This window comes from Somniosus microcephalus, chromosome 15 (genome assembly GCF_052327205.1).
Source record: "Somniosus microcephalus isolate GS21.2 chromosome 15, FLI_Smic_1.0, whole genome shotgun sequence".
NCBI classification, from domain to species: Eukaryota; Metazoa; Chordata; class Chondrichthyes; order Squaliformes; family Somniosidae; genus Somniosus; species Somniosus microcephalus.
Genome location: NC_141001.1, coordinates 12176243 through 12203402, shown reverse-complemented (window position 1 = coordinate 12203402; position 27160 = coordinate 12176243). Strand labels below are relative to the sequence as shown.

Genomic DNA, 27160 nt, shown 5'->3' with positions numbered 1-27160 from the left:
CAGTTCAAACTGTCACAGGACCAGAGAGTGCCAGTTCAAACTGACACAGGACAAGAGAATGCCAGTTCAAACTGTCACAGGACTAGAGAGTGCCAGTTCAAACTGTCACAGGACTAGAGAGTGCCAGTTCAAACTGTCACAGGACCAGAGAGTGCCAGTTCAAACTGTTCACAGGACTAGAGAGTGCCTGTTCAAACTATTCACAGGACGAGAGAGTGCCAGTTCAAACTGTCACAGGACTGGAGAGCGCCAGTTCAAACTGTTACAGGACAAGAGAGTGCCAGTTCAAACGGTCACAGGACTAGAGAGTGCCAGTTCAAACTGTTCACAGGACTAGAGAGTGCCAGTTCAAACTATTCACAGGACTAGAAAGTGTCATTTTAATCTGTCAACAGGACGAGAGAGTGCCAGTTCAAACTGTCCTGTCACAGGACCAGAGAGTGCCAGTTCACACTGTTCACAGGACAAGAGAGTGGCAGTTCAAACTGTCACAGGACTAGAGAGTTCCAGTTCAAACTGACACATGACTAGAGTACCAGTTCAAACTGTTCGCAGGACCAGAGAGTGCCAGTTCAAACTGACACATGACTAGAGAGTGCCAGTTCAAACTGTCACAGGACTAGAGAGTGCCAGTTCAAACTGACACATGACTAGAGAGTACCAGTTCAAACTGACACATGACTAGAGTACCAGTTCAAGCTGTTCGCAGGACCAGAGAGTGCCAGTTCAAACTGACACATGACTAGAGAGTGCCAGTTCAACTGTCACAGGAGTAGAGAGTGCCAGTTCAAACTGTCACAGGACAAGAGAGTGCCAGTTCAAACTGACACATGACTAGAGAGTACCAGTTCAAACTGTTCACAGGACTAGAGAGTGCCAGTTCAAATTGTCACAGGACAAGAGAGTGCCAGTTCAAACTGTCACAGGACTAGAGAGTACCAGTTCAAACTGTTCACAGGACGAGAGTGCGCCAGTTCAAACTGACACATGACTAGAGAGTGCCAGTTCAAACTGTCACAGGACTAGAGAGCGCCAGTTCAAACTGTCACAGGACAAGAGAGTGCCAGTTCAAACTGTCACAGGACCAGAGAGTGCCAGTTCAAACTGACACAGGACAAGAGAATGCCAGTTCAAACTGTCACAGGACGAGAGAGTGCCAGTTCAAACTGTCACAGGACTAGAGAGTGCCACTTCAAACTATTCACAGGACTAGAGAGTGCCAGTTCAAACTGTCACAGGACTAGAGAGCGACAGTTCAAACTGTCACAGGACAAGAGAGTGCCAGTTCAAACTGTCACAGGACCAGAGAGTGCCAGTTCAAACGGTCACAGGACTAGAGAGTGCCAGTTCAAACTGTTCACAGGACTAGACAGTGCCAGTTCAAACTATTCACAGGACTAGAAAGTGTCATTTTAATCTGTCAACAGGACGAGAGAGTGCCAGTTCAAACTGTCCTGTCACAGGACCAGAGAGTGCCAGTTCAAACTGTTCACAGGACAAGGTAGTGGCAGTTCAAACTGTCACAGGACTAGAGAGTTCCAGTTCAAACTGACACAAGACTGGAGAGTGCCACTTCAAACTGTCACAGGACGAGAGAGCTCCAGTTCAAACTGACACATGACTAGAGAGTACCAGTTCAAACTGTTCGCAGGACCAGAGAGTTCCAGTTCAAACTGACACATGACTAGAGAGTGCCAGTTCAAACTGTCACAGGACTAGAGAGTGCCAGTTCAAACTGACACATGACTAGAGAGTGCCAGTTCAACTGTCACAGGAGTAGAGAGTGCCAGTTCAAACTGTCACAGGACAAGAGAGTGCCAGTTCAAACTGACACATGACCAGAGAGTACCAGTTCAAACTGTTCACAGAACTAGAGAGTGCCAGTTCAAACTGTCACAGGATGAGAGAGCGCCAGTTCAAACTGACACATGACTAGAGAGTGCCAGTTCAAACTGTCACAGGACCAGAGAGTGCCAGTTCAAACTATTCACAGGACTAGAGAGCGCCAGTTCAAACTGTCACAGGACTAGAGAGCGCCAGTTCAAACTGTCACAGGACAAGAGAGTGCCAGTTCAAACTGTCACAGGACCAGAGAGTGCCAGTTCAAACTGACACAGGACAAGAGAATGCCAGTTCAAACTGTCACAGGACTAGAGAGTGCCAGTTCAAACTGTCACAGGACTAGAGAGTGCCAGTTCAAACTGTCACAGGACTAGAGAGTGCCAGTTCAAACTATTCACAGGACTAGAGAGTGCCAGTTCAATCTGTCACAGGATAAGAGAGTGCCAGTTCAAACTGTCACAGGACTAGAGAGCGCCAGTTCAAACTGTCACAGGACCAGAGAGTGCCAGTTCAAACTGACACAGGACAAGAGAGTGCCATTTCAAACTGTCACAGGACCAGAGAGTGCCCGTTCAAACTGTCACAGGACTAGAGAGTGCCATTTCAAAGACTCACAGGACTAGAGAGTGCCAGTTCAAACTGTCACAGGACTAGTGAGTGCCAGTTCAAACTGTCACAGGACAAGAGAGTGCCAGTTCAAACTGTCACAGGACCAGAGAGTGCCAGTTCAAACTGACACAGGACAAGAGAATGCCAGTTCAAACTGTCACAGGACCAGTGAGTGCCAGTTCAAACTGTCACAGGACTAGAGAGTGCCAGTTCAAACTGTCACAGGACCAGAGAGTGCCAGTTCAAACTGTTCACAGGACTAGAGAGTGCATTTTCAAACTATTCACAGGACGAGAGAGTGCCAGTTCAAACTGTCACAGGACTAGAGAGCGCCAGTTCAAACTATTACAGGACAAGAGAGTGCCAGTTCAAACTGTCACAGGACCAGAGAGTGCTAGTTCAAACGGTCACAGGACTAGAGAGTGCCAGTTCAACCTATTCACAGGACTAGAAAGTGTCATTTTAATCTGTCAACAGGACGAGAGAGTGCCAGTTCAAACTGTCCTGTCACAGGACCAGAGAGTGCCAGTTCAAACTGTTCACAGGACAAGAGAGTGGCAGTTCAAACTGTCACAGGACTAGAGAGTTCCAGTTCAAACTGACACATGACTAGAGTACCAGTTCAAACTGTTCGCAGGACCAGAGAGTGCCAGTTCAAACTGACACATGACTAGAGAGTGCCAGTTCAAACTGTCACAGGACTAGAGAGTACCAGTTCAAACTGTCACAGGACTAGAGAGTTCCAGTTCAAACTGACACATGACTAGAGTACCAGTTCAAACTGTTCGCAGGACCAGAGAGTGCCAGTTCAAACTGACACATGACTAGAGAGTACCAGTTCAAACTGACACATGACTGGAGAATACCAGTTCAAGCTGTTCGCAGGACCAGAGAGTGCCAGTTCAAACTGACACATGACTAGAGAGTGCCAGTTCAACTGTCACAGGAGTAGAGAGTGCCAGTTCAAACTGTCACAGGACAAGAGAGTGCCAGTTCAAACTGACACATGACTAGAGAGTACCAGTTCAAACTGTTCACAGGACTAGAGAGTGCCATTTCAAATTGTCACAGGACAAGAGAGTGCCAGTTCAAACTGTCACAGGACTAGAGAGTACCAGTTCAAACTGTTCACAGGACGAGAGTGCGCCAGTTCAAACTGACACATGACTAGAGAGTGCCAGTCCAAACTGTCACAGGACTAGAGAGCGCCAGTTCAAACTGTCACAGGACAAGAGAGTGCCAGTTCAAACTGTCACAGGACCAGAGAGTGCCAGTTCAAACTGACACAGGACAAGAGAATGCCAGTTCAAACTGTCACAGGACTAGAGAGTGCCAGTTCAAACTGTCACAGGACTAGAGAGTGCCAGTTCAAACTGTCACAGGACTAGAGAGTGCCAGTTCAAACTGTCACAGGACTAGAGAGCGCCAGTTCAAACTGTCACAGGACAAGAGAGTGCCAGTTCAAGCTGTTCGCAGGACCAGAGAGTGCCAGTTCAAACTGACACATGACTAGAGAATGCCAGTTCAACTGTCACAGGAGTAGAGAGTGCCAGTTCAAACTGTCACAGGACAAGAGGGTGCCAGTTCAAACTGACACATGACTAGAGAGTACCAGTTCAAACTGTTCACAGGACTAGAGAGTGCCAGTTCAAATTGTCACAGGACAAGAGAGTGCCAGTTCAAACTGTCACAGGACTAGAGAGTACCAGTTCAAACTGTTCACAGGACGAGAGTGCGCCAGTTCAAACTGACACATGACTAGAGAGTGCCAGTTCAAACTGTCACAGGACTAGAGAGCGCCAGTTCAAACTGTCACAGGACAAGAGAGTGCCAGTTCAAACTGTCACAGGACGAGAGAGTGCCAGTTCAAACTGACACAGGACAAGAGAATGCCAGTTCAAACTGTCACAGGACTAGAGAGTGCCAGTTCAAACTGTCACAGGACTAGAGAGTGCCAGTTCAAACTGTCACAGGACTAGAGAGTGCCAGTTCAAACTGTCACAGGACTAGAGAGCGCCAGTTCAAACTGTCACAGGACAAGAGAGTGCCAGTTCAAACTGTCACAGGACTAGAAAGTGCCAGTTCAAACTGTCGCAGGACTAGAGAGCGCCAGTTCAAACTGTCACAGGACAAGAGAGTGCCAGTTCAAACTGTCACAGGACCAGAGAGTGCCCGTTCAAACTGTCACAGGACTAGAGTGTGCCATTTCAAACTGTCACAGGACCAGAGAGTGCCAGTTCAAACTGTCACTGGACTAGAGAGTGCCAGTTCAAACTGTCACAGGACTAGAGAGTGCCAGTTCAAACTGTCCCAGGACTAGAGAGTGCCATTTCAAACTGTCACAGGACTAGAGAGTGCCAGTTCAAACTGTCACAGGACTAGAGAGTGCCAATTCAAACTGTCACAGGACTAGAGAGTGCCAGTTCAAACTGTCCCAGGACTAGAGAGTGCCATTTCAAACTGTCACAGGACTAGAGAGTGCCAGTTCAAACTGTCACAGGACTAGAGAGTGCCAATTCAAACTGTCACAGGACTAGAGAGTGCCAGTTCAAACTGTCACAGGACTAGAGAGTGCCAGTTCAAACTGTCACAGGACTAGAGAGTGCCAGTTCAAACTATTCACAGGACTAGAGAGTGCCAGTTCAATCTGTCACAGGATAAGAGAGTGCCAGTTCAAACTGTCACAGGACTAGAGAGCGCCAGTTCAAACTGTCACAGGACCAGAGAGTGCCAGTTCAAACTGACACAGGACAAGAGAGTGCCATTTCAAACTGTCACAGGACCAGAGAGTGCCCGTTCAAACTGTCACAGGACCAGAGAGTGCCAGTTCAAACTGTCACAGAACTAGAGAGTGCCAGTTCAAACTGTCACAGGACTAGAGAGTGCCATTTCAAACACTCACAGGACTAGAGAGTGCCAGTTCAAACTGTCACAGGACTAGTGAGTGCCAGTTCAAACTGTCACAGGACAAGAGAGTGCCAGTTCAAACTGTCACAGGACCAGAGAGTGCCAGTTCAAACTGACACAGGACAAGAGAATGCCAGTTCAAACTGTCACAGGACTAGAGAGTGCCAGTTCAAACTGTCAAAGGACTAGAGAGTGCCAGTTCAAACTGTCACAGGACCAGAGAGTGCCAGTTCAAACTGTTCACAGGACTAGAGAGTGCCTGTTCAAACTATTCACAGGACGAGAGAGTGCCAGTTCAAACTGTCACAGGACTAGAGAGCGCCAGTTCAAACTATTACAGGACAAGAGAGTGCCAGTTCAAACTGTCACAGGACCAGAGAGTGCTAGTTCAAACGGTCACAGGACTAGAGAGTGCCAGTTCAAACTATTCACAGGACTAGAAAGTGTCATTTTAATCTGTCAACAGGACGAGAGAGTGCCAGTTCAAACTGTCCTGTCACAGGACCAGAGAGTGCCAGTTCAAACTGTTCACAGGACAAGAGAGTGGCAGTTCAAACTGTCACAGGACTAGAGAGTTCCAGTTCAAACTGACACATGACTAGAGTACCAGTTCAAACTGTTCGCAGGACCAGAGAGTGCCAGTTCAAACTGACACATGACTAGAGAGTGCCAGTTCAAACTGTCACAGGACTAGAGAGTACCAGTTCAAACTGTCACAGGACTAGAGAGTTCCAGTTCAAACTGACACATGACTAGAGTACCAGTTCAAACTGTTCGCAGGACCAGAGAGTGCCAGTTCAAACTGACACATGACTAGAGAGTACCAGTTCAAACTGACACATGACTGGAGAATACCAGTTCAAGCTGTTCGCAGGACCAGAGAGTGCCAGTTCAAACTGACACATGACTAGAGAGTGCCAGTTCAACTGTCACAGGAGTAGAGAGTGCCAGTTCAAACTGTCACAGGACAAGAGAGTGCCAGTTCAAACTGACACATGACTAGAGAGTACCAGTTCAAACTGTTCACAGGACTAGAGAGTGCCATTTCAAATTGTCACAGGACAAGAGAGTGCCAGTTCAAACTGTCACAGGACTAGAGAGTACCAGTTCAAACTGTTCACAGGACGAGAGTGCGCCAGTTCAAACTGACACATGACTAGAGAGTGCCAGTCCAAACTGTCACAGGACTAGAGAGCGCCAGTTCAAACTGTCACAGGACAAGAGAGTGCCAGTTCAAACTGTCACAGGACCAGAGAGTGCCAGTTCAAACTGACACAGGACAAGAGAATGCCAGTTCAAACTGTCACAGGACTAGAGAGTGCCAGTTCAAACTGTCACAGGACTAGAGAGTGCCAGTTCAAACTGTCACAGGACTAGAGAGTGCCAGTTCAAACTGTCACAGGACTAGAGAGCGCCAGTTCAAACTGTCACAGGACAAGAGAGTGCCAGTTCAAGCTGTTCGCAGGACCAGAGAGTGCCAGTTCAAACTGACACATGACTAGAGAATGCCAGTTCAACTGTCACAGGAGTAGAGAGTGCCAGTTCAAACTGTCACAGGACAAGAGAGTGCCAGTTCAAACTGACACATGACTAGAGAGTACCAGTTCAAACTGTTCACAGGACTAGAGAGTGCCAGTTCAAATTGTCACAGGACAAGAGAGTGCCAGTTCAAACTGTCACAGGACTAGAGAGTACCAGTTCAAACTGTTCACAGGACGAGAGTGCGCCAGTTCAAACTGACACATGACTAGAGAGTGCCAGTTCAAACTGTCACAGGACTAGAGAGCGCCAGTTCAAACTGTCACAGGACAAGAGAGTGCCAGTTCAAACTGTCACAGGACGAGAGAGTGCCAGTTCAAACTGACACAGGACAAGAGAATGCCAGTTCAAACTGTCACAGGACTAGAGAGTGCCAGTTCAAACTGTCACAGGACTAGAGAGTGCCAGTTCAAACTGTCACAGGACTAGAGAGTGCCAGTTCAAACTGTCACAGGACTAGAGAGCGCCAGTTCAAACTGTCACAGGACAAGAGAGTGCCAGTTCAAACTGTCACAGGACTAGAAAGTGCCAGTTCAAACTGTCGCAGGACTAGAGAGCGCCAGTTCAAACTGTCACAGGACAAGAGAGTGCCAGTTCAAACTGTCACAGGACCAGAGAGTGCCCGTTCAAACTGTCACAGGACTAGAGTGTGCCATTTCAAACTGTCACAGGACCAGAGAGTGCCAGTTCAAACTGTCACAGGACTAGAGAGTGCCAGTTCAAACTGTCACAGGACTAGAGAGTGCCAGTTCAAACTGTCCCAGGACTAGAGAGTGCCATTTCAAACTGTCACAGGACTAGAGAGTGCCAGTTCAAACTGTCACAGGACTAGAGAGTGCCAATTCAAACTGTCACAGGACTAGAGAGTGCCAGTTCAAACTGTTACAGGACTAGAGAGTGCCAGTTCAAACTGTCACAGGACTAGAGAGTGCCAGTTCAAACTGACACAGGACCAGAGAGTGCCAGTTCAAACTGTCAAAGGACCAGAGAGTGCCAGTTCAAACTGTTCACAGGACTAGAGAGTGCCAGTTCAAACTGTCACAGGACGAGAGAGCGCCAGTTCAAATTGTCACAGGACTAGAGAGTGCCAGTTCAAACTGTTCACAGGACTAGGGAGTGGCAGTTCAAACTGTTCACAGGACTAGAGAGTGCCAGTTCAAACTGTCACAGCACTAGAGAGTGCCAGTTCAAACTGTCACAGGACTAGAGAGTGCCAGTTCAAACTGTCACAGGACCAGAAAGTGCCAGTTCAAACTGTCACAGGACTAGAGAGCGCCAGTTCAAACTGTCACAGGACAAGTGAGTGCCAGTTCAAACTGTTCACAGGACTAGAGAGTGCCAGTTCAAACTGTCACAGGACCAGAGAGTGCCAGTTCAAACTGTCACAGGAATGGAGAGTGTCAGTTCAAACTGTCACAGGACAAGGGAGTGCCAGTTCAAACTGTCACAGGACTCGAGAGTGCCAGTTCAAACTGTCACAGGACTAGAGAATGCCAGTTCAAACTGTCACAGGACTAGAGAGTGCCAGTTCAAACTGTCACAGGAACAGAGAGTGCCAGTTCAAACTGTCACAGGACTAGAGAGCGCCAGTTCAAACTGTCACAGGGCTAGAGAGTGCCAGTTCAAACTGTTCACAGGACGAGAGAGTGCCAGTTCAAACTGTCACAGGACTCGAGAGTGCAGTTCAAACTGTCACAGGACCAGAGAGTGCCAGTTCAGACTGTCACAGGACTGGAGAGTGCCAGTTCAAACAGTCACAGGACTTGAGAGTGCCAGTTCAGACTGTCACAGGACTACAGAGTGCCAGTTCAAACTGTCACAGGACTAGAGAGTGCCAGTTCAGACTGTCGCAGGACTAGATAGTGCCAGTTCAAACTGTCACAGGACCAGAGAGTGCCAGTTCAAACTGTCACAGGACTAGAGAGTGCCAGTTCAGACTGTCACAGGACTAGATAGTGCCAGTTCAAACTGTCACAGGACCAGAGAGTGCCAGTTCAGACTGTCACAGGACTAGAGAGTGCCAGTTCAAACTGTCACAGGACTCGAGAGTGCAGTTCAAACTGTCACAGGACTAGAGAGTGCCAGTTCAAACTGTCACAGGACTCGAGAGTGCCAGTTCAAACTGTCACAGGACTCGAGAGTGCCAGTTCAAACTGTCATATGACTTGAGAGTGCCAGTTCAAACTGTCACAGGACTCGAGAGTGCCAGTTAAAACTGTCACAGGACTAGAGAGTGCCAGTTCAAACTGTCACAGGACTCGAGACTGCCAGTTCAAACTGTCACAGGACTGGAGAGTGCCAGTTCAATCTGTCACAGGACTCGAGAGTGCCAGTTCAAACTGCCACAGGACTCGAGATTGCCAGTTCAAACTGTCACAGGACTAGAGAGTGCCAGTTCAAACTGTCACAGGACTAGAGAGTGCCAGTTCAAACTGTCACAGGACTAGAGAATGCCAGTTGAAACTGTCACAGAACTAGAGAGTGCCAGTTCAAACTGTCACAGGACTAGAGAGTGCCAGTTCAGACTGTCACAGGACTAGAGAGTGCCAGTTCAAACTGTCACAGGACCAGAGAGTGCCAGTTCAGACTGTCACAGGACGAGAGAGAGCCAGTTCAAACTGTCACAGGACTAGAGAGTGCCAGTTCAGACTGTCACAGGACTAGAGAGTGCCAGTTCAGACTGTCACAGGACTAGAGAGTGCCAGCTCAAACTGTCACAGGACTCGAGAGTGCCAGTTCAAACTGTCACAGGACCCGAGAGTGCAGTTCAAACTGTCACAGGACCAGAGAGTGCCAGTTCAAACTGTCACAGGACTTGAGAGTGCCAGTTCAAACTGTCACAGGACTCGAGAGTGCAGTTCAAACTGTCACAGGACTAGAGAGTGCCAGTTCAAACTGTCACAGGACTTGAGAGTGCCAGTTCAAACTGTCACAGGACAAGAGAGTGCCAGTTCAAACTGTCACTGGACTCGAGAGTGCAGTTCAAACTGTCACAGGACTAGTGAGTGCCAGTTCAAACTGTCACAGGACTCGAGAGTGCCAGTTCAAACTGTCACTGGACTCGAGAGTGCCAGTTCAAACTGTCACAGGACTCGAGAGTGCCAGTTCAAACTGTCACAGGACTCGAGAGTGCCAGTTCAAACTGTCACAGGACTCGAGAGTGCCAGTTCAAACTGTCACAGGACTCGAGAGTGCCAGTTAAAACTGTCACAGGACCAGAGAGTGCCAGTTCAAACTGTCACAGGACTCGAGACTGCCAGTTCGAACTGTCACAGGACTGGAGAGTGCCAGTTCAATCTGTCACAGGACTCGAGAGTGCCAGTTCAAACTGTCACAGGACTCGAGATTGCCAGTTCAAACTGTCACAGGACTATAGAGTGCCAGTTCAAACTGTCACAGGACTAGAGAGTGCCAGTTGAAACTGTCACAGGACTAGAGAGTGCCAGTTCAAATTGTCACAGGGCTAGACAGTGCCAGTTCAAATTGTCACAGGACGAGAGAACGCCAGTTCAAACTGTCACAGGACCAGAGAGTGCAAGTTCAAACTGTCACAGGACTAGAGAGCACCAGTTCAAACTGTCACAGGACGAGAGAGTGCCAGTTCAAACTGTCACAGGACTAGAGAGTGCCAGTTCAAACTGTAACAGGCCTAGAGAGTGCCAGTTCAAACTATCACAGGACTAGAGAGTGCCAGTTCAATCTGTCACAGGATAAGAGAGTGCCAGTTCAAACTGTCACAGGACAAGGGAGTGCCAGTTCAAACTGTCACCGGACTGGAGAGTGCCAGTTCAAACTGTCACAGGACTAGAGAGTGCCAGTTCAAATTGTCACAGGACTAGAGAATGCCAGTTCAAACTGTCACAGGACTAGAGAGTGCCAGTTCAAACTGTCACAGGACCAGAGAGTGCCAGTTCAAACTGTCACAGGACTAGAGAGCGCCAGTTCAAACTGTCACAGGACTAGAGAGTGCCAGTTCAAACTGTCGCAGAACTGGAGAGTGCCATTTCAAACTGTCACAGGGCTAGAGAGTGCCAGTTCAAACTGTTCACAGGAGAAGAGAGTGCCAGTTCAAACTGTCACAGGACTAGAGAGTGCCAGTTCAAACTGTCACAGGACCAGAGAGTGCCAGTTCAAATTGTTCACAGGACTAGAGAGTGCCAGTTTAAACTGACACATGACTGGAGAGTACCAGTTCAAACTGACACATGACGAAAGAGTACCAGTTCAAACTGTCACAGGACTAGAGAGTGCCAGTTCAAACTGACACATGACTAGAGAGTGCCAGTTCCAACTGTTCGCAGGACGAGAGAGTGCCAGTTCAAACTGTCACAGGACTAGAGAATGCCAGTTCAAACTGTTCACTGGACTAGAGAGTGCCAGTTCAAACTATTCACAGGACCAGAGAGTGCCAGTTCAAACTTTTACAGGACCAGAGAGTGCCAGTTCAAACGGTCACAGGACTAGAGAGTGCCAGTTCAAACTGTTCACAGGACTAGAGAGTGCCAGTTCAAACTATTCACAGGACTAGAAAGTGTCATTTTAATCTGTCAACAGGACGAGAGAGTGCCAGTTCAAACTGTCCTGTCAGAGGACCAGAGAGTGCCAGTTCAAACTGACACAAGACTAGAGTGCCACTTCAAACTGTCACAGGACTAGAGAGTTCCAGTTCAAACTGACACATGACTAGAGAGGACCATTTCAAACTGTTCGCAGGACCAGAGAGTGCCAGTTCAAACTGGCACATGACTAGAGAGTGCCAGGTCAAACTGTCACAGGACTAGAGAGTGCCAGTTCAAACTGACACATGACTAGAGAGTACCAGTTCAAACTGACACATGACTAGAGAGTACCAGTTCAAGCTGTTCGCAGGACCAGAGACTGCCAGTTCAAACTGACACATGACTAGAGAGTGCCAGTTCAAACTGTCACAGGACAAGAGAGTGCCAGTTCAAACTGACACATGACTAGAGAGTACCAGTTCAAACTGTTCACAGGACTAGAGAGTGCCAGTTCAAACTGTCACAGGACGAGAGAGCGCCAGTTCAAACTGACACATGACTAGAGAGTGCCAGTTCAAACTGTCACAGGACCAGAGAATGCCAGTTCAAACTGTCACAGGACTAGAGAGTGCCAGTTGAAACTGTCACAGGACTAGAGAGCGCCAGTTCAAACTGTCACAGGACAAGAGCGTGCCAGTTCAAACTGTCACAGGACCGGAGAGTGCCAGTTCAAACTGACACAGGACTAGAGAGTGCCAGTTCAAACTGTCACAGGACCAGAGAGTGCCAGTTCAAACTGACACAGGACAAGAGAGTGCCAGTTCAAACTGTCACAGGGCTAGAGAGTGCCAGTTCAAACTGTCCCAGGACTAGAGAGTGCCATTTCAAACTGTCACAGGACTAGAGAGTGCCAGTTCAAACTGTCACAGGACTAGAGAGTGCCAGTTCAAACTGTCACAGGACTAGAGAGTGCCAGTTCAAACTGTAACAGGCCTAGAGAGTGCCAGTTCAAACTATCACAGGACCAGAGAGTGCCAGTTCAATCTGTCACAGGATAAGAGAGTGCCAGTTCAAACTGTCACAGGACAAGGGAGTGCCAGTTCAAACTGTCACAGGACTGGAGAGTGCCAGTTCAAATTGTCACAGGACTAGAGAATGCCAGTTCAAACTGTCACAGGACTAGAGAGTGCCAGTTCAAACTGTCACAGGACCAGAGAGTGCCAGTTCAAACTGTCACAGGACTAGAGAGCGCCAGTTCAAACTGTCACAGGACTAGAGAGTGCCAGTTCAAACTGTCGCAGAACTGGAGAGTGCCATTTCAAACTGTCACAGGGCTAGAGAGTGCCAGTTCAAACTGTTCACAGGACAAGAGAGTGCCAGTTCAAACTGTCACAGGACTAGAGAGTGCCAGTTCAAACTGTCACAGGACCAGAGAGTGCCAGTTCAAACTGTCACAGGACTAGAGAGTGCCAGTTCAAACTGTCACAGGACTAGAGAGTGCCAGTTCAAACTGTCACAGGACCAGAGAGTGCCAGTTCAACCTGTCACAGGACTAGAGAGTGCCAGTTCAAATTGTTCACAGGACTAGAGAGTGCCAGTTTAAACTGACACATGACTGGAGAGTACCAGTTCAAACTGACACATGACGAAAGAGTACCAGTTCAAACTGTTTGCAGGACCAGAGAGTGCCAGTTCAAACTGACACATGACTAGAGAGTGCCAGTTCAACTGTCACAGGACTAGAGAGTGCCAGTTCAAACTGACACATGACTAGAGAGTGCCAGTTCCAACTGTTCGCAGGACGAGAGAGTGCCAGTTCAAACTGTCACAGGACTAGAGAATGCCAGTTCAAACTGTTCACTGGACTAGAGAATGCCAGTTCAAACTATTCACAGGACTAGAGAGTGCCAGTTCAAACTTTTACAGGACCAGAGAGTGCCAGTTCAAACTGTCACAGGACCAGAGAATGCCAGATCAAACTGTCGCAGGACCAGAGAGTGCCAGTTCAAACGGTCACAGGACTAGAGAGTGCCAGTTCAAACTGTTCACAGGACTAGAGAGTGCCAGTTCAAACTATTCACAGGACTAGAAAGTGTCATTTTAATCTGTCAACAGGACGAGAGAGTGCCAGTTCAAACTGTCCTGTCACAGGACCAGAGAGTGCCAGTTCACACTGTTCACAGGACAAGAGAGTGGCAGTTCAAACTGTCACAGGACTAGAGAGTTCCAGTTCAAACTGACACAAGACTAGAGTGCCACTTCAAACTGTCACAGGACTAGAGAGTTCCAGTTCAAACTGACACATGACTAGAGAGGACCATTTCAAACTGTTCGCAGGACCAGAGAGTGCCAGTTCAAACTGGCACATGACTAGAGAGTGCCAGTTCAAACTGTCACAGGACTAGAGAGTGCCAGTTCAAACTGACACATGACTAGAGAGTACCAGTTCAAACTGACACATGACTAGAGAGTACCAGTTCAAGCTGTTCGCAGGACCAGAGACTGCCAGTTCAAACTGACACATGACTAGAGAGTGCCAGTTCAAACTGTCACAGGACAAGAGAGTGCCAGTTCAAACTGACACATGACTAGAGGGTACCAGTTCAAACTGTTCACAGGACTAGAGAGTGCCAGTTCAAACTGTCACAGGACGAGAGAGCGCCAGTTCAAACTGACACATGACTAGAGAGTGCCAGTTCAAACTGTCACAGGACCAGAGAATGCCATTTCAAACTGTCACAGGACTCGAGATTGCCAGTTCAAACTGTCACAGGACTATAGAGTGCCAGTTCAAACTGTCACAGGACTAGAGAGTGCCAGTTGAAACTGTCACAGGACTAGAGAGTGCCAGTTCAAATTGTCACAGGGCTAGACAGAGCCAGTTCAAATTGTCACAGGACGAGAGAACGCCAGTTCAAACTGTCACAGGACCAGAGAGTGCCAGTTCAAACTGTCACAGGACTAGAGAGCTCCAGTTCAAACTGTCACAGGACTAGAGAGTGCCAGTTCAAACTGTAACAGGCCTAGAGAGTGCCAGTTCAAACTATCACAGGACTAGAGAGTGCCAGTTCAATCTGTCACAGGATAAGAGAGTGCCAGTTCAAACTGTCACAGGACAAGGGAGTGCCAGTTCAAACTGTCACAGGACTGGAGAGTGCCAGTTCAAATTGTCACAGGACTAGAGAATGCCAGTTCAAACTGTCACAGAACTAGAGAGTGCCAGTTCAAACTGTCACAGGACCAGAGAGTGCCAGTTCAAACTGTCACAGGACTAGAGAGTGCCAGTTCAAACTGTCGCAGAACTGGAGAGTGCCATTTCAAACTGTCACAGGGCTTGAGAGTGCCAGTTCAAACTGTTCACAGGACAAGAGAGTGCCAGTTCAAACTGTCACAGGACTAGAGAGTGCCAGTTCAAACTGTCACAGGACCAGAGAGTGCCAGTTCAAACTGTCACAGGACTAGAGAGTGCCACTTCAACCTGTCACAGGACTAGAGAGTGCCAGTTCAAATTGTTCACAGGACTAGAGAGTGCCAGTTTAAACTGACACATGACTGGAGAGTACCAGTTCAAACTGACACATGACGAAAGAGTACCAATTCAAACTGTTTGCAGGACCAGAGAGTGCCAGTTCAAACTGACACATGACTAGAGAGTACCAGTTCAAGCTGTTCGCAGGACCAGAGACTGCCAGTTCAAACTGACACATGACTAGAGAGTGCCAGTTCAAACTGTCACAGGACAAGAGAGTGCCAGTTCAAACTGACACATGACTAGAGAATACCAGTTCAAACTGTTCACAGGACTAGAGAGTGCCAGTTCAAACTGTCACAGGACGAGAGAGCGCCAGTTCAAACTGACACATGACTCGAGAGTGCCAGTTCAAACTGTCACAGGACCAGAGAATGCCAGTTCAAACTGTCACAGGACTAGAGAGTGCCAGTTCAAACTATTCACAGGACTAGAGAGTGCCAGTTCAAACTATTCACAGGACTAGAGAGTGCCAGTTGAAACTGTCACAGGACTAGAGAGTGCCAGTTCAAACTGTCACATGACTAGAGAGTGCCAGTTCAAACTGTCACAGGACCAGAGAGTGCCAGTTCAAACTGACACAGGACAAGAGAGTGCCAGTTCAAACTGTCACAGGACTTGAGAGTGCCAGTTCAAACTGTCACAGGACAAGAGAATGCCAGTTCAAACTGTCACTGGACTCGAGAGTGCAGTTCAAACTGTCACAGGACTAGTGAGTGCCAGTTCAAACTGTCACAGGACTCGAGAGTGCCAGTTCAAACTGTCACTGGACTCGAGAGTGCCAGTTCAAACTGTCACAGGACTCGAGAGTGCCAGTTCAAACTGTCACAGGACTCGAGAGTGCCAGTTCAAACTGTCACAGGACTCGAGAGTGCCAGTTCAAACTGTCACAGGACTCGAGAGTGCCAGTTAAAACTGTCACAGGACCAGAGAGTGCCAGTTCAAACTGTCACAGGACTCGAGACTGCCAGTTCGAACTGTCACAGGACTGGAGAGTGCCAGTTCAATCTGTCACAGGACTCGAGAGTGCCAGTTCAAACTGTCACAGGACTCGAGATTGCCAGTTCAAACTGTCACAGGACTATAGAGTGCCAGTTCAAACTGTCACAGGACTAGAGAGTGCCAGTTGAAACTGTCACAGGACTAGAGAGTGCCAGTTCAAATTGTCACAGGGCTAGACAGTGCCAGTTCAAATTGTCACAGGACGAGAGAACGCCAGTTCAAACTGTCACAGGACCAGAGAGTGCAAGTTCAAACTGTCACAGGACTAGAGAGCACCAGTTCAAACTGTCACAGGACGAGAGAGTGCCAGTTCAAACTGTCACAGGACTAGAGAGTGCCAGTTCAAACTGTAACAGGCCTAGAGAGTGCCAGTTCAAACTATCACAGGACTAGAGAGTGCCAGTTCAATCTGTCACAGGATAAGAGAGTGCCAGTTCAAACTGTCACAGGACAAGGGAGTGCCAGTTCAAACTGTCACCGGACTGGAGAGTGCCAGTTCAAACTGTCACAGGACTAGAGAGTGCCAGTTCAAATTGTCACAGGACTAGAGAATGCCAGTTCAAACTGTCACAGGACTAGAGAGTGCCAGTTCAAACTGTCACAGGACCAGAGAGTGCCAGTTCAAACTGTCACAGGACTAGAGAGCGCCAGTTCAAACTGTCACAGGACTAGAGAGTGCCAGTTCAAACTGTCGCAGAACTGGAGAGTGCCATTTCAAACTGTCACAGGGCTAGAGAGTGCCAGTTCAAACTGTTCACAGGAGAAGAGAGTGCCAGTTCAAACTGTCACAGGACTAGAGAGTGCCAGTTCAAACTGTCACAGGACCAGAGAGTGCCAGTTCAAATTGTTCACAGGACTAGAGAGTGCCAGTTTAAACTGACACATGACTGGAGAGTACCAGTTCAAACTGACACATGACGAAAGAGTACCAGTTCAAACTGTTTGCAGGACCAGAGAGTACCAGTTCAAACTGACACATGACTAGAGAGTGCCAGTTCAACTGTCACAGGACTAGAGAGTGCCAGTTCAAACTGACACATGACTAGAGAGTGCCAGTTCCAACTGTTCGCAGGACGAGAGAGTGCCAGTTCAAACTGTCACAGGACTAGAGAATGCCAGTTCAAACTGTTCACTGGACTAGAGAGTGCCAGTTCAAACTATTCACAGGACCAGAGAGTGCCAGTTCAAACTTTTACAGGACCAGAGAGTGCCAGTTCAAACGGTCACAGGACTAGAGAGTGCCAGTTCAAACTGTTCACAGGACTAGAGAGTGCCAGTTCAAACTATTCACAGGACTAGAAAGTGTCATTTTAATCTGTCAACAGGACGAGAGAGTGCCAGTTCAAACTGTCCTGTCAGAGGACCAGAGAGTGCCAGTTCAAACTGACACAAGACTAGAGTGCCACTTCAAACTGTCACAGGACTAGAGAGTTCCAGTTCAAACTGACACATGACTAGAGAGGACCATTTCAAACTGTTCGCAGGACCAGAGAGTGCCAGTTCAAACTGGCACATGACTAGAGAGTGCCAGGTCAAACTGTCACAGGACTAGAGAGTGCCAGTTCAAACTGACACATGACTAGAGAGTACCAGTTCAAACTGACACATGACTAGAGAGTACCAGTTCAAGCTGTTCGCAGGACCAGAGACTGCCAGTTCAAACTGACACATGACTAGAGAGTGCCAGTTCAAACTGTCACAGGACAAGAGAGTGCCAGTTCAAACTGACACATGACTAGAGAGTACCAGTTCAAACTGTTCACAGGACTAGAGAGTGCCAGTTCAAACTGTCACAGGACGAGAGAGCGCCAGTTCAAACTGACACATGACTAGAGAGTGCCAGTTCAAACTGTCACAGGACCAGAGAATGCCAGTTCAAACTGTCACAGGACTAGAGAGTGCCAGTTGAAACTGTCACAGGACTAGAGAGCGCCAGTTCAAACTGTCACAGGACAAGAGCGTGCCAGTTCAAACTGTCACAGGACCGGAGAGTGCCAGTTCAAACTGACACAGGACTAGAGAGTGCCAGTTCAAACTGTCACAGGACCAGAGAGTGCCAGTTCAAACTGACACAGGACAAGAGAGTGCCAGTTCAAACTGTCACAGGGCTAGAGAGTGCCAGTTCAAACTGTCCCAGGACTAGAGAGTGCCATTTCAAACTGTCACAGGACTAGAGAGTGCCAGTTCAAACTGTCACAGGACTAGAGAGTGCCAGTTCAAACTGTCACAGGACTAGAGAGTGCCAGTTCAAACTGTAACAGGCCTAGAGAGTGCCAGTTCAAACTATCACAGGACCAGAGAGTGCCAGTTCAATCTGTCACAGGATAAGAGAGTGCCAGTTCAAACTGTCACAGGACAAGGGAGTGCCAGTTCAAACTGTCACAGGACTGGAGAGTGCCAGTTCAAATTGTCACAGGACTAGAGAATGCCAGTTCAAACTGTCACAGGACTAGAGAGTGCCAGTTCAAACTGTCACAGGACCAGAGAGTGCCAGTTCAAACTGTCACAGGACTAGAGAGCGCCAGTTCAAACTGTCACAGGACTAGAGAGTGCCAGTTCAAACTGTCGCAGAACTGGAGAGTGCCATTTCAAACTGTCACAGGGCTAGAGAGTGCCAGTTCAAACTGTTCACAGGACAAGAGAGTGCCAGTTCAAACTGTCACAGGACTAGAGAGTGCCAGTTCAAACTGTCACAGGACCAGAGAGTGCCAGTTCAAACTGTCACAGGACTAGAGAGTGCCAGTTCAAACTGTCACAGGACTAGAGAGTGCCAGTTCAAACTGTCACAGGACCAGAGAGTGCCAGTTCAACCTGTCACAGGACTAGAGAGTGCCAGTTCAAATTGTTCACAGGACTAGAGAGTGCCAGTTTAAACTGACACATGACTGGAGAGTACCAGTTCAAACTGACACATGACGAAAGAGTACCAGTTCAAACTGTTTGCAGGACCAGAGAGTGCCAGTTCAAACTGACACATGACTAGAGAGTGCCAGTTCAACTGTCACAGGACTAGAGAGTGCCAGTTCAAACTGACACATGACTAGAGAGTGCCAGTTCCAACTGTTCGCAGGACGAGAGAGTGCCAGTTCAAACTGTCACAGGACTAGAGAATGCCAGTTCAAACTGTTCACTGGACTAGAGAATGCCAGTTCAAACTATTCACAGGACTAGAGAGTGCCAGTTCAAACTTTTACAGGACCAGAGAGTGCCAGTTCAAACTGTCACAGGACCAGAGAATGCCAGATCAAACTGTCGCAGGACCAGAGAGTGCCAGTTCAAACGGTCACAGGACTAGAGAGTGCCAGTTCAAACTGTTCACAGGACTAGAGAGTGCCAGTTCAAACTATTCACAGGACTAGAAAGTGTCATTTTAATCTGTCAACAGGACGAGAGAGTGCCAGTTCAAACTGTCCTGTCACAGGACCAGAGAGTGCCAGTTCACACTGTTCACAGGACAAGAGAGTGGCAGTTCAAACTGTCACAGGACTAGAGAGTTCCAGTTCAAACTGACACAAGACTAGAGTGCCACTTCAAACTGTCACAGGACTAGAGAGTTCCAGTTCAAACTGACACATGACTAGAGAGGACCATTTCAAACTGTTCGCAGGACCAGAGAGTGCCAGTTCAAACTGGCACATGACTAGAGAGTGCCAGTTCAAACTGTCACAGGACTAGAGAGTGCCAGTTCAAACTGACACATGACTAGAGAGTACCAGTTCAAACTGACACATGACTAGAGAGTACCAGTTCAAGCTGTTCGCAGGACCAGAGACTGCCAGTTCAAACTGACACATGACTAGAGAGTGCCAGTTCAAACTGTCACAGGACAAGAGAGTGCCAGTTCAAACTGACACATGACTAGAGGGTACCAGTTCAAACTGTTCACAGGACTAGAGAGTGCCAGTTCAAACTGTCACAGGACGAGAGAGCGCCAGTTCAAACTGACACATGACTAGAGAGTGCCAGTTCAAACTGTCACAGGACCAGAGAATGCCAGTTCAAACTGTCACAGGACTCGAGATTGCCAGTTCAAACTGTCACAGGACTATAGAGTGCCAGTTCAAACTGTCACAGGACTAGAGAGTGCCAGTTGAAACTGTCACAGGACTAGAGAGTGCCAGTTCAAATTGTCACAGGGCTAGACAGAGCCAGTTCAAATTGTCACAGGACGAGAGAACGCCAGTTCAAACTGTCACAGGACCAGAGAGTGCCAGTTCAAACTGTCACAGGACTAGAGAGCTCCAGTTCAAACTGTCGCAGGACTAGAGAGTGCCAGTTCAAACTGTAACAGGCCTAGAGAGTGCCAGTTCAAACTATCACAGGACTAGAGAGTGCCAGTTCAATCTGTCACAGGATAAGAGAGTGCCAGTTCAAACTGTCACAGGACAAGGGAGTGCCAGTTCAAACTGTCACAGGACTGGAGAGTGCCAGTTCAAATTGTCACAGGACTAGAGAATGCCAGTTCAAACTGTCACAGAACTAGAGAGTGCCAGTTCAAACTGTCACAGGACCAGAGAGTGCCAGTTCAAACTGTCACAGGACTAGAGAGTGCCAGTTCAAACTGTCGCAGAACTGGAGAGTGCCATTTCAAACTGTCACAGGGCTTGAGAGTGCCAGTTCAAACTGTTCACAGGACAAGAGAGTGCCAGTTCAAACTGTCACAGGACTAGAGAGTGCCAGTTCAAACTGTCACAGGACCAGAGAGTGCCAGTTCAAACTGTCACAGGACTAGAGAGTGCCACTTCAACCTGTCACAGGACTAGAGAGTGCCAGTTCAAATTGTTCACAGGACTAGAGAGTGCCAGTTTAAACTGACACATGACTGGAGAGTACCAGTTCAAACTGACACATGACGAAAGAGTACCAATTCAAACTGTTTGCAGGACCAGAGAGTGCCAGTTCAAACTGACACATGACTAGAGAGTACCAGTTCAAGCTGTTCGCAGGACCAGAGACTGCCAGTTCAAACTGACACATGACTAGAGAGTGCCAGTTCAAACTGTCACAGGACAAGAGAGTGCCAGTTCAAACTGACACATGACTAGAGAATACCAGTTCAAACTGTTCACAGGACTAGAGAGTGCCAGTTCAAACTGTCACAGGACGAGAGAGCGCCAGTTCAAACTGACACATGACTAGAGAGTGCCAGTTCAAACTGTCACAGGACCAGAGAATGCCAGTTCAAACTGTCACAGGACTAGAGAGTGCCAGTTCAAACTATTCACAGGACTAGAGAGTGCCAGTTCAAACTATTCACAGGACTAGAGAGTGCCAGTTGAAACTGTCACAGGACTAGAGAGTGCCAGTTCAAACTGTCACATGACTAGAGAGTGCCAGTTCAAACTGTCACAGGACCAGAGAGTGCCAGTTCAAACTGTCACAGGACTAGAGAGTGCCAGTTCAAACTGTCACATGACTAGAGAGTGCCAGTTCAAACTGACACAGGACAAGAGAGTGCCAGTTCAAACTGTCACAGGACACTCGGCACTGCTGGTGGATCCAGGTTCTGTCCCAAATTCCTCCTCCGACCCCACAGTGGAAAGCAAGCTTTCCACCTTCTCCAGCCCCAGCATTTCACCAATGTCAAAACATTATACAGTGAGAAAAGCCTATCTCCCTGTCTCAGTGCAGATGTCAGTGGGATGTTTGGCGCTGTTTGCTTCAGCCATAACATACGGTCAGGGGTGGGCCATTTAGCCCCTCGAGCTTGTTCCCCCAATCAATGAGATCAGGGCTGATCTGCGACCTAACTGCATATACCTGTCTTTGCCCCGTGTTCCGCAATACCTTTGGTTAACAAAAATCTGTCAATCTCAAGATTTAAAATTAACAATTGATTTAGCATTGTCGTTTGCGGAAGAGAGTTCCAACTTCTACTACCCTTTGTGTGTAGAAGCGTTTCCTAATTTCACTCCTGAAAGGTCTGGTTCTAATTTTTAGACTATGCTTCCTAGTCCTAGACTCCCCAACCAGCAGAAATAGTTTCTCTCTATCTACTCTATCTGCTCCCCTTAATATCTTGAAAACTTCGATCAGATCACCCCTTAATCTTCTTACTTCTCGGGAATACAACCCTAATTTGTGCAATCTCTTGATGGGGTGGAGCAGATGGAAGATCCACACACGACCCCCCTGGCCGGAATTTAAAAGCCCAGTCTAAAGGGGATGGATTCCTGTCACAGCCAGGTTTGGACTCCTCCCAGGCAAAAATGGGATTTACAGCCTCTGTCGCCCCAGGAATTCAATAAATGCCATGTTACTTAAGTCCTGTTTTTAAGAATTGAAATATTTTCCTTTTCTCTCCACAAACTGCAGATAAACGAAACTTGGATGCTTGCCAATTGCACAATGGGAATCTGTATAGGGAACAACACCGTTTCTGTGGTGCCGGTGAAATGTCCAAGTGCTAAACCGATCACATGTCAAAATGGACTGCAACCCAAAAGAGCTTATGACCAGTCTGGCTGTTGCTATCAGTATGAGTGTGACTGTGAGTATTGCAGGAGGAACTGCATTGCCAAAATTTAATAGTGATGTAAAAGATACAGAGATGAAGGCAGCATATTGAAGCATATTCCACATTACCTTAATAACTGGAGTACCAGGACATTACCTTAAACCTGGTAAATGTGATCCCTTAATATTTGTCTCCATCTGGTGGATAACTTAAGCATTACATCCCAGATTACTATAGTTTCTGAAGGCGTTTTTTCAGAGTTAGAAAAATCGCAAGAATCAGGAAATGAGGAAATTTTAATTAGGAGATCTCAAACCTTCACAGGGTAAAACTCTCTCTGCTGGACTTCATTATTCTTTAACTCCAACCTTAGAAGCAGCCCTCCTAGTGCACTAATACAACATGTTCCCATTCCCCATATCATCTATCCTATTGCCTCTGTGAGAGACAAAGAAAGAAATAATTTATACAGTGCCTACTCACATCCTTAGCTTCTCACAAAGCATGGCTCATCCAACAAATTGCTTTTTTAAGTACAATCACTTTTGTTGTGTTAACAAAAATGGCAATCAATTTGCATAAAGCAAGGTCCCCACAAACTGAAAATGTGTTAAATAAGCCAGTTAATCTATTTTGGTGTTGGTTAAGGAATGAATTTTGAAGAACCTCCTGCTCTTCTTCGAATAATGCTTTGGGGCCCAAACAAGCAGATGGGGCCTCAATTTAACGTTGGTTTAATGTCTCATCTTAAAGGCAGCACCTCTGGCAATGTGACATTCCCTCAATGATGCACTGGAATCTTAGCCTCAACTATTTGCTAAAGTGCTGAGTAGGGCTTCAAACTATGATCTTCTGAATCAGCGGCATGAATGCAACCAACAGAGCCAAACTGACTGCTAATTTAATGGCAAATTAAAGGATGCTTTGCAGTGTGGGAAATGGATTGATGCTCCCCAAAAGCATTTCAGAAATGACCGAAACACACAGCAGACAGAGGGGACTTTCATCTCATCAGTCTGGGTTGGTCTATGCCTGAGTTTACAAATGGGTATAACCAAAAGTGCTTTTTTTTGTATGAAAAAAATGACTGACGCTTGATGTGTTTATTGATTAACAATCGATCATCTGACTTAAATAAATAATTTTGCTGGAAACTCAGATTGTGACTTTGAAATTCCAGGTGTTTGTACTGGATGGGGAAGCAGTCACTACCTTACTTTTGATGGAACTGTTTACACATTCCAAGGAAACTGCACTTACATTCTGGTGAAGCAGATAAAAGAACTGATCAAAGGCTTCAAAATTTACATAGACAACTACTTCTGTGATGTTGAGAAAGGTCTTTCGTGCCCCAAAGCCATCATCATATTCTATAAATCTTCAGTAATAAGACTGATTCGGACGACTGCCAATAGTACAGTAAAAACCAAGGTATGGGTTGCAACATTTTCCATTTATGGTAAATAAGTAAACAGCTCCCCTGATGGCTCAGGGCTTATGTTTTTTCACTTACACCAAGAAGGTCTCCAGTTCAGTCCCTTGCAAGTATTGCTATTGGATTTTAGCTGGGATGGCAGTGGGGTCACTATCATTTTGGCCTCAATGTCCCTGGACTAGAGAGAGGTAACAAGTAGCCAGGATTCCTGCTCCTCCACACTGCCCAGTGACCACTGCTGAAAGAGTGCTTGTGTGGATATCAGATGAGGACAGAATGAGTCTTGGCTATGACTCCCATGATAGAACAGCCTGTTGTTATTTACCAGACTCACATATGAAGAATGGCCACTTTAGCCAGGTACCCGAGGAATGCAAGAACCCGTGGAACTGGACTCAAGCATGAGGCACTGCCTTCAAGGGAGGGGGGGCTAAGAAATAAACTTAGGAACTAAAATAAAGGAAGTAGATATTTTATTCTGGGTTCTATGCATCTAAACATCGTGGCACTCATTTTCATCCCCACCTCCTGCGGTCTGGGTGCAAGTTGGGTGAGTACGCCACCTTACCTAGCCTGAACTGTATTTCCAGGTTCAGGTAATCTTAATAGGCCCGAAGTTCCCCCACTGCAAGCCCACCCCATAGCAGGACTTTGAAGCTGAACATGGGAGATAAAAGTCAACTGCCACTGCAGGCCTGAGAGGCCCTGGCCAGTGGTATTGGCTGCAAACTGCAGGACTTTCTGGCTGCTATCCAAATGAAAAATCTTTCAGTCAGGAGCACCCTTTATTGCACATGTAGGGAAAGATAAACATACTTGTTTTCAGCCTCACTCTGTTTACTGCCTACCCCTTCTCAGATCCTCAAACCTGAACAGGGCTGCCCACAAGCCGTAAGACCCATTTACTGTGGATTAACTTCCTTTGGGGCTTCTGCCTAGCAGAGACCCACGACAATGAGAAGCGTGTTGTTGTGATATAATTTCCATGCAGTTTTGATGTTTGCACCTGTTGTAAGCACTCTGCTCCACCTAGGAGAATCCGCCCAGAAGTTTCAGTGCAACATAATGGACACAGAGACCCAGGCCGGAATTTACTGGGGCCTGTGCAGGCACGATCAGAGGCGGGTCAGGTGGGAAATTTGCAATATCTTGGAATGGGTCAGATAACCTTCGCCATCCCACCCCCACATGCCTTTTGCTCGGGTGCATTTGCTGGCGCGGCAGTGACCTGAACAGCAGAGGTGGTCGAGCTAATTTAAATCATTATCAGGTAGTTGTCAGACCCTTAAGAATCTTTTTAAATCTACCTTTCAAATTTCCCTGGATGACCAGGGGAATCACACAGCTCAGGAACCATGTCTGTCAACCTGAGGTGGAAGTTGAGTGGTCATTGATGCAGCTGATCAGTGCACAGCATGCAAAGTACAATAAAAACTCCCAGCTCCCAGCTGATCACTTTCCTCAGGCAGACGCTGTTGCTGACTGTATTGCCAGCACAGATTAGCTTTCTGCAGGCTGCAAGTCTTTCCAGCAAAGTCGCCACCCAGTGTCACCTCATTGTTAGAACCTATCACATCATTGACAGATTGCTTCTGTCATCTCTACTTGACCTGCCATCTATTCCATCAGCCTGGGTGCCGTCTATACTGTCTCACCTTGGTCCTCAAAATCGGATCACGATGAGCCCCAACACCAGCAGCACCAGGCACACCAGCAGCACCAGGCACACCAGCAGCCTTCTCCTCAACCACCTGATGCTGCACAGGACAGAGTGCATCAGCGCAGGGCTGCACCATGCCGGAGGTGGTACCCCCAACACAGGGTATACAGACAGAGCTTCCTCAGCATGACTGAGCAGCAGTGCCAAAGGAGGCTCAGGCTATCGCACCAGGTCGTCGCAGACATTTGCACATTGCTGGAGCAAAACCTGCAACGCAGAGGAGCGGGTGCACATGCCTTACCAGTGACTGCAAAGTCACCAGCACCCTCAACTTCTTCGCCTCAGGCTCCTCCCAGGGATCTGTAGCAGACATTTGCGGCATCTTGCAGTCGGCCGCCTACAAGTCAGCCAAGTATATCAACTTTGCCACTGATAAAGCCAGTATTACTGAGCAGACGCTCAGCTTTGCCACTCTGGCTGGCTTCCCACGGGTGCAGGGCGTCATCGACTGCACACATGTGGCCATCAAGGCACCCCATCATCACCTAGGAGTCTTTGGTAACCGCAAGAGCTTCCATTCCCTCAATGTGCAGCTCATCTGCAACCATAGTAAGATCATCATGCATGTGTGCACCAAATTCCCTGGCAGCTGCCATGACTCTTTCGTCCTGCGCCAGTCCACCCTCCCTCAGCTCTTCACTCCTCCAAACAGACTTTCCAGCTGGCTGCTTGGAGACAAGGGCTATCCACTCATGACACCCTTGAGGAAGCCAAATACTGAGGAGAGATATAATGAAAGCCACATTTCCACCAGATGTGTCATAGAGCAAACAATAGGCACGCTGAAAATGCGCTTCAGATGCCTTGACAGATCTGGAGGAACCCTTCAGTATGCACCAGCCAGAGTCTCCAGAATCATCGTGTTCTGCTGCGCCCCACACAACATAGTGCAGCAGCGAGGATTAGCGCTGCATGAGGAGCAAGGCACTGAGTGCACAGCCTCTTCAAAGGAGGAGGAGGAGGAGCATCAGCTGGAAGACGAGGAGGAGGAGGAGCAGGAGGAACTTGTAGTCCAGATCCCACCAGCACCTAAGCACATTGCTGCCCGTGAGGCCAGGGATGGGCTCATCATAGCCAGACTTACTTAACTTTACACAGTACACTTATATGGCTGCCAAATGCTGCGCCAGATTGGCACCACCTCACAGCAACAGCATATAACATCCCTACAATGACCAAGCCATTCTTTTCACGCTGACCACCATTGTTGGAGGTAACGTTATGGGTCACCATTCACTGCAACTCACGAAGCTACTTTCAAAGGTGCACACAAATTTGCCCAAGACTGGAAAGTGGTGAAAATAAAGATTTTTATGTGTGACATCACACTAATGGAAACTTTACAGAAACATTGAATAAAACACCCGAGTGGCTTCCCTTGTGAATTTACTTGTGTGTCATCTTTCTCTTATGAGTGATTCTACAAGGTGCTACCCCTGTGGCCTCAGCAGAGGTAGAGGCAGCATGCTCACTTCCCTACTGCGACTGCTCAGACACTCTTGGCCATGAGGACCCACGTCTACGTTGACATCCCTCCTAGAGAGGAGGTCTATGAGCCTCTGCCATCTATTCTCCATAGAGACCATGCGTTCCTGTGAGTGGTGCATTAGCTATTCCATGC

The 27160-nt window shown here is 47.7% G+C and overlaps 1 protein-coding gene across 1 annotated transcript in view; it reads left to right on the top strand.

The window, feature by feature from the left end:
- LOC147106544 (intestinal mucin-like protein) overlaps positions 1 to 27160 on the top strand; it is a 118828-nt gene that overhangs the window by 40633 nt on the left and 51035 nt on the right. The window contains exons 4-5 of the mRNA XM_086007496.1: positions 22243 to 22417; positions 23565 to 23815. Of these exons, the coding sequence (XP_085863622.1) occupies positions 22243 to 22417; positions 23565 to 23815 (426 nt within the window). The remainder of the gene's footprint in view (positions 1 to 22242; positions 22418 to 23564; positions 23816 to 27160) is intronic.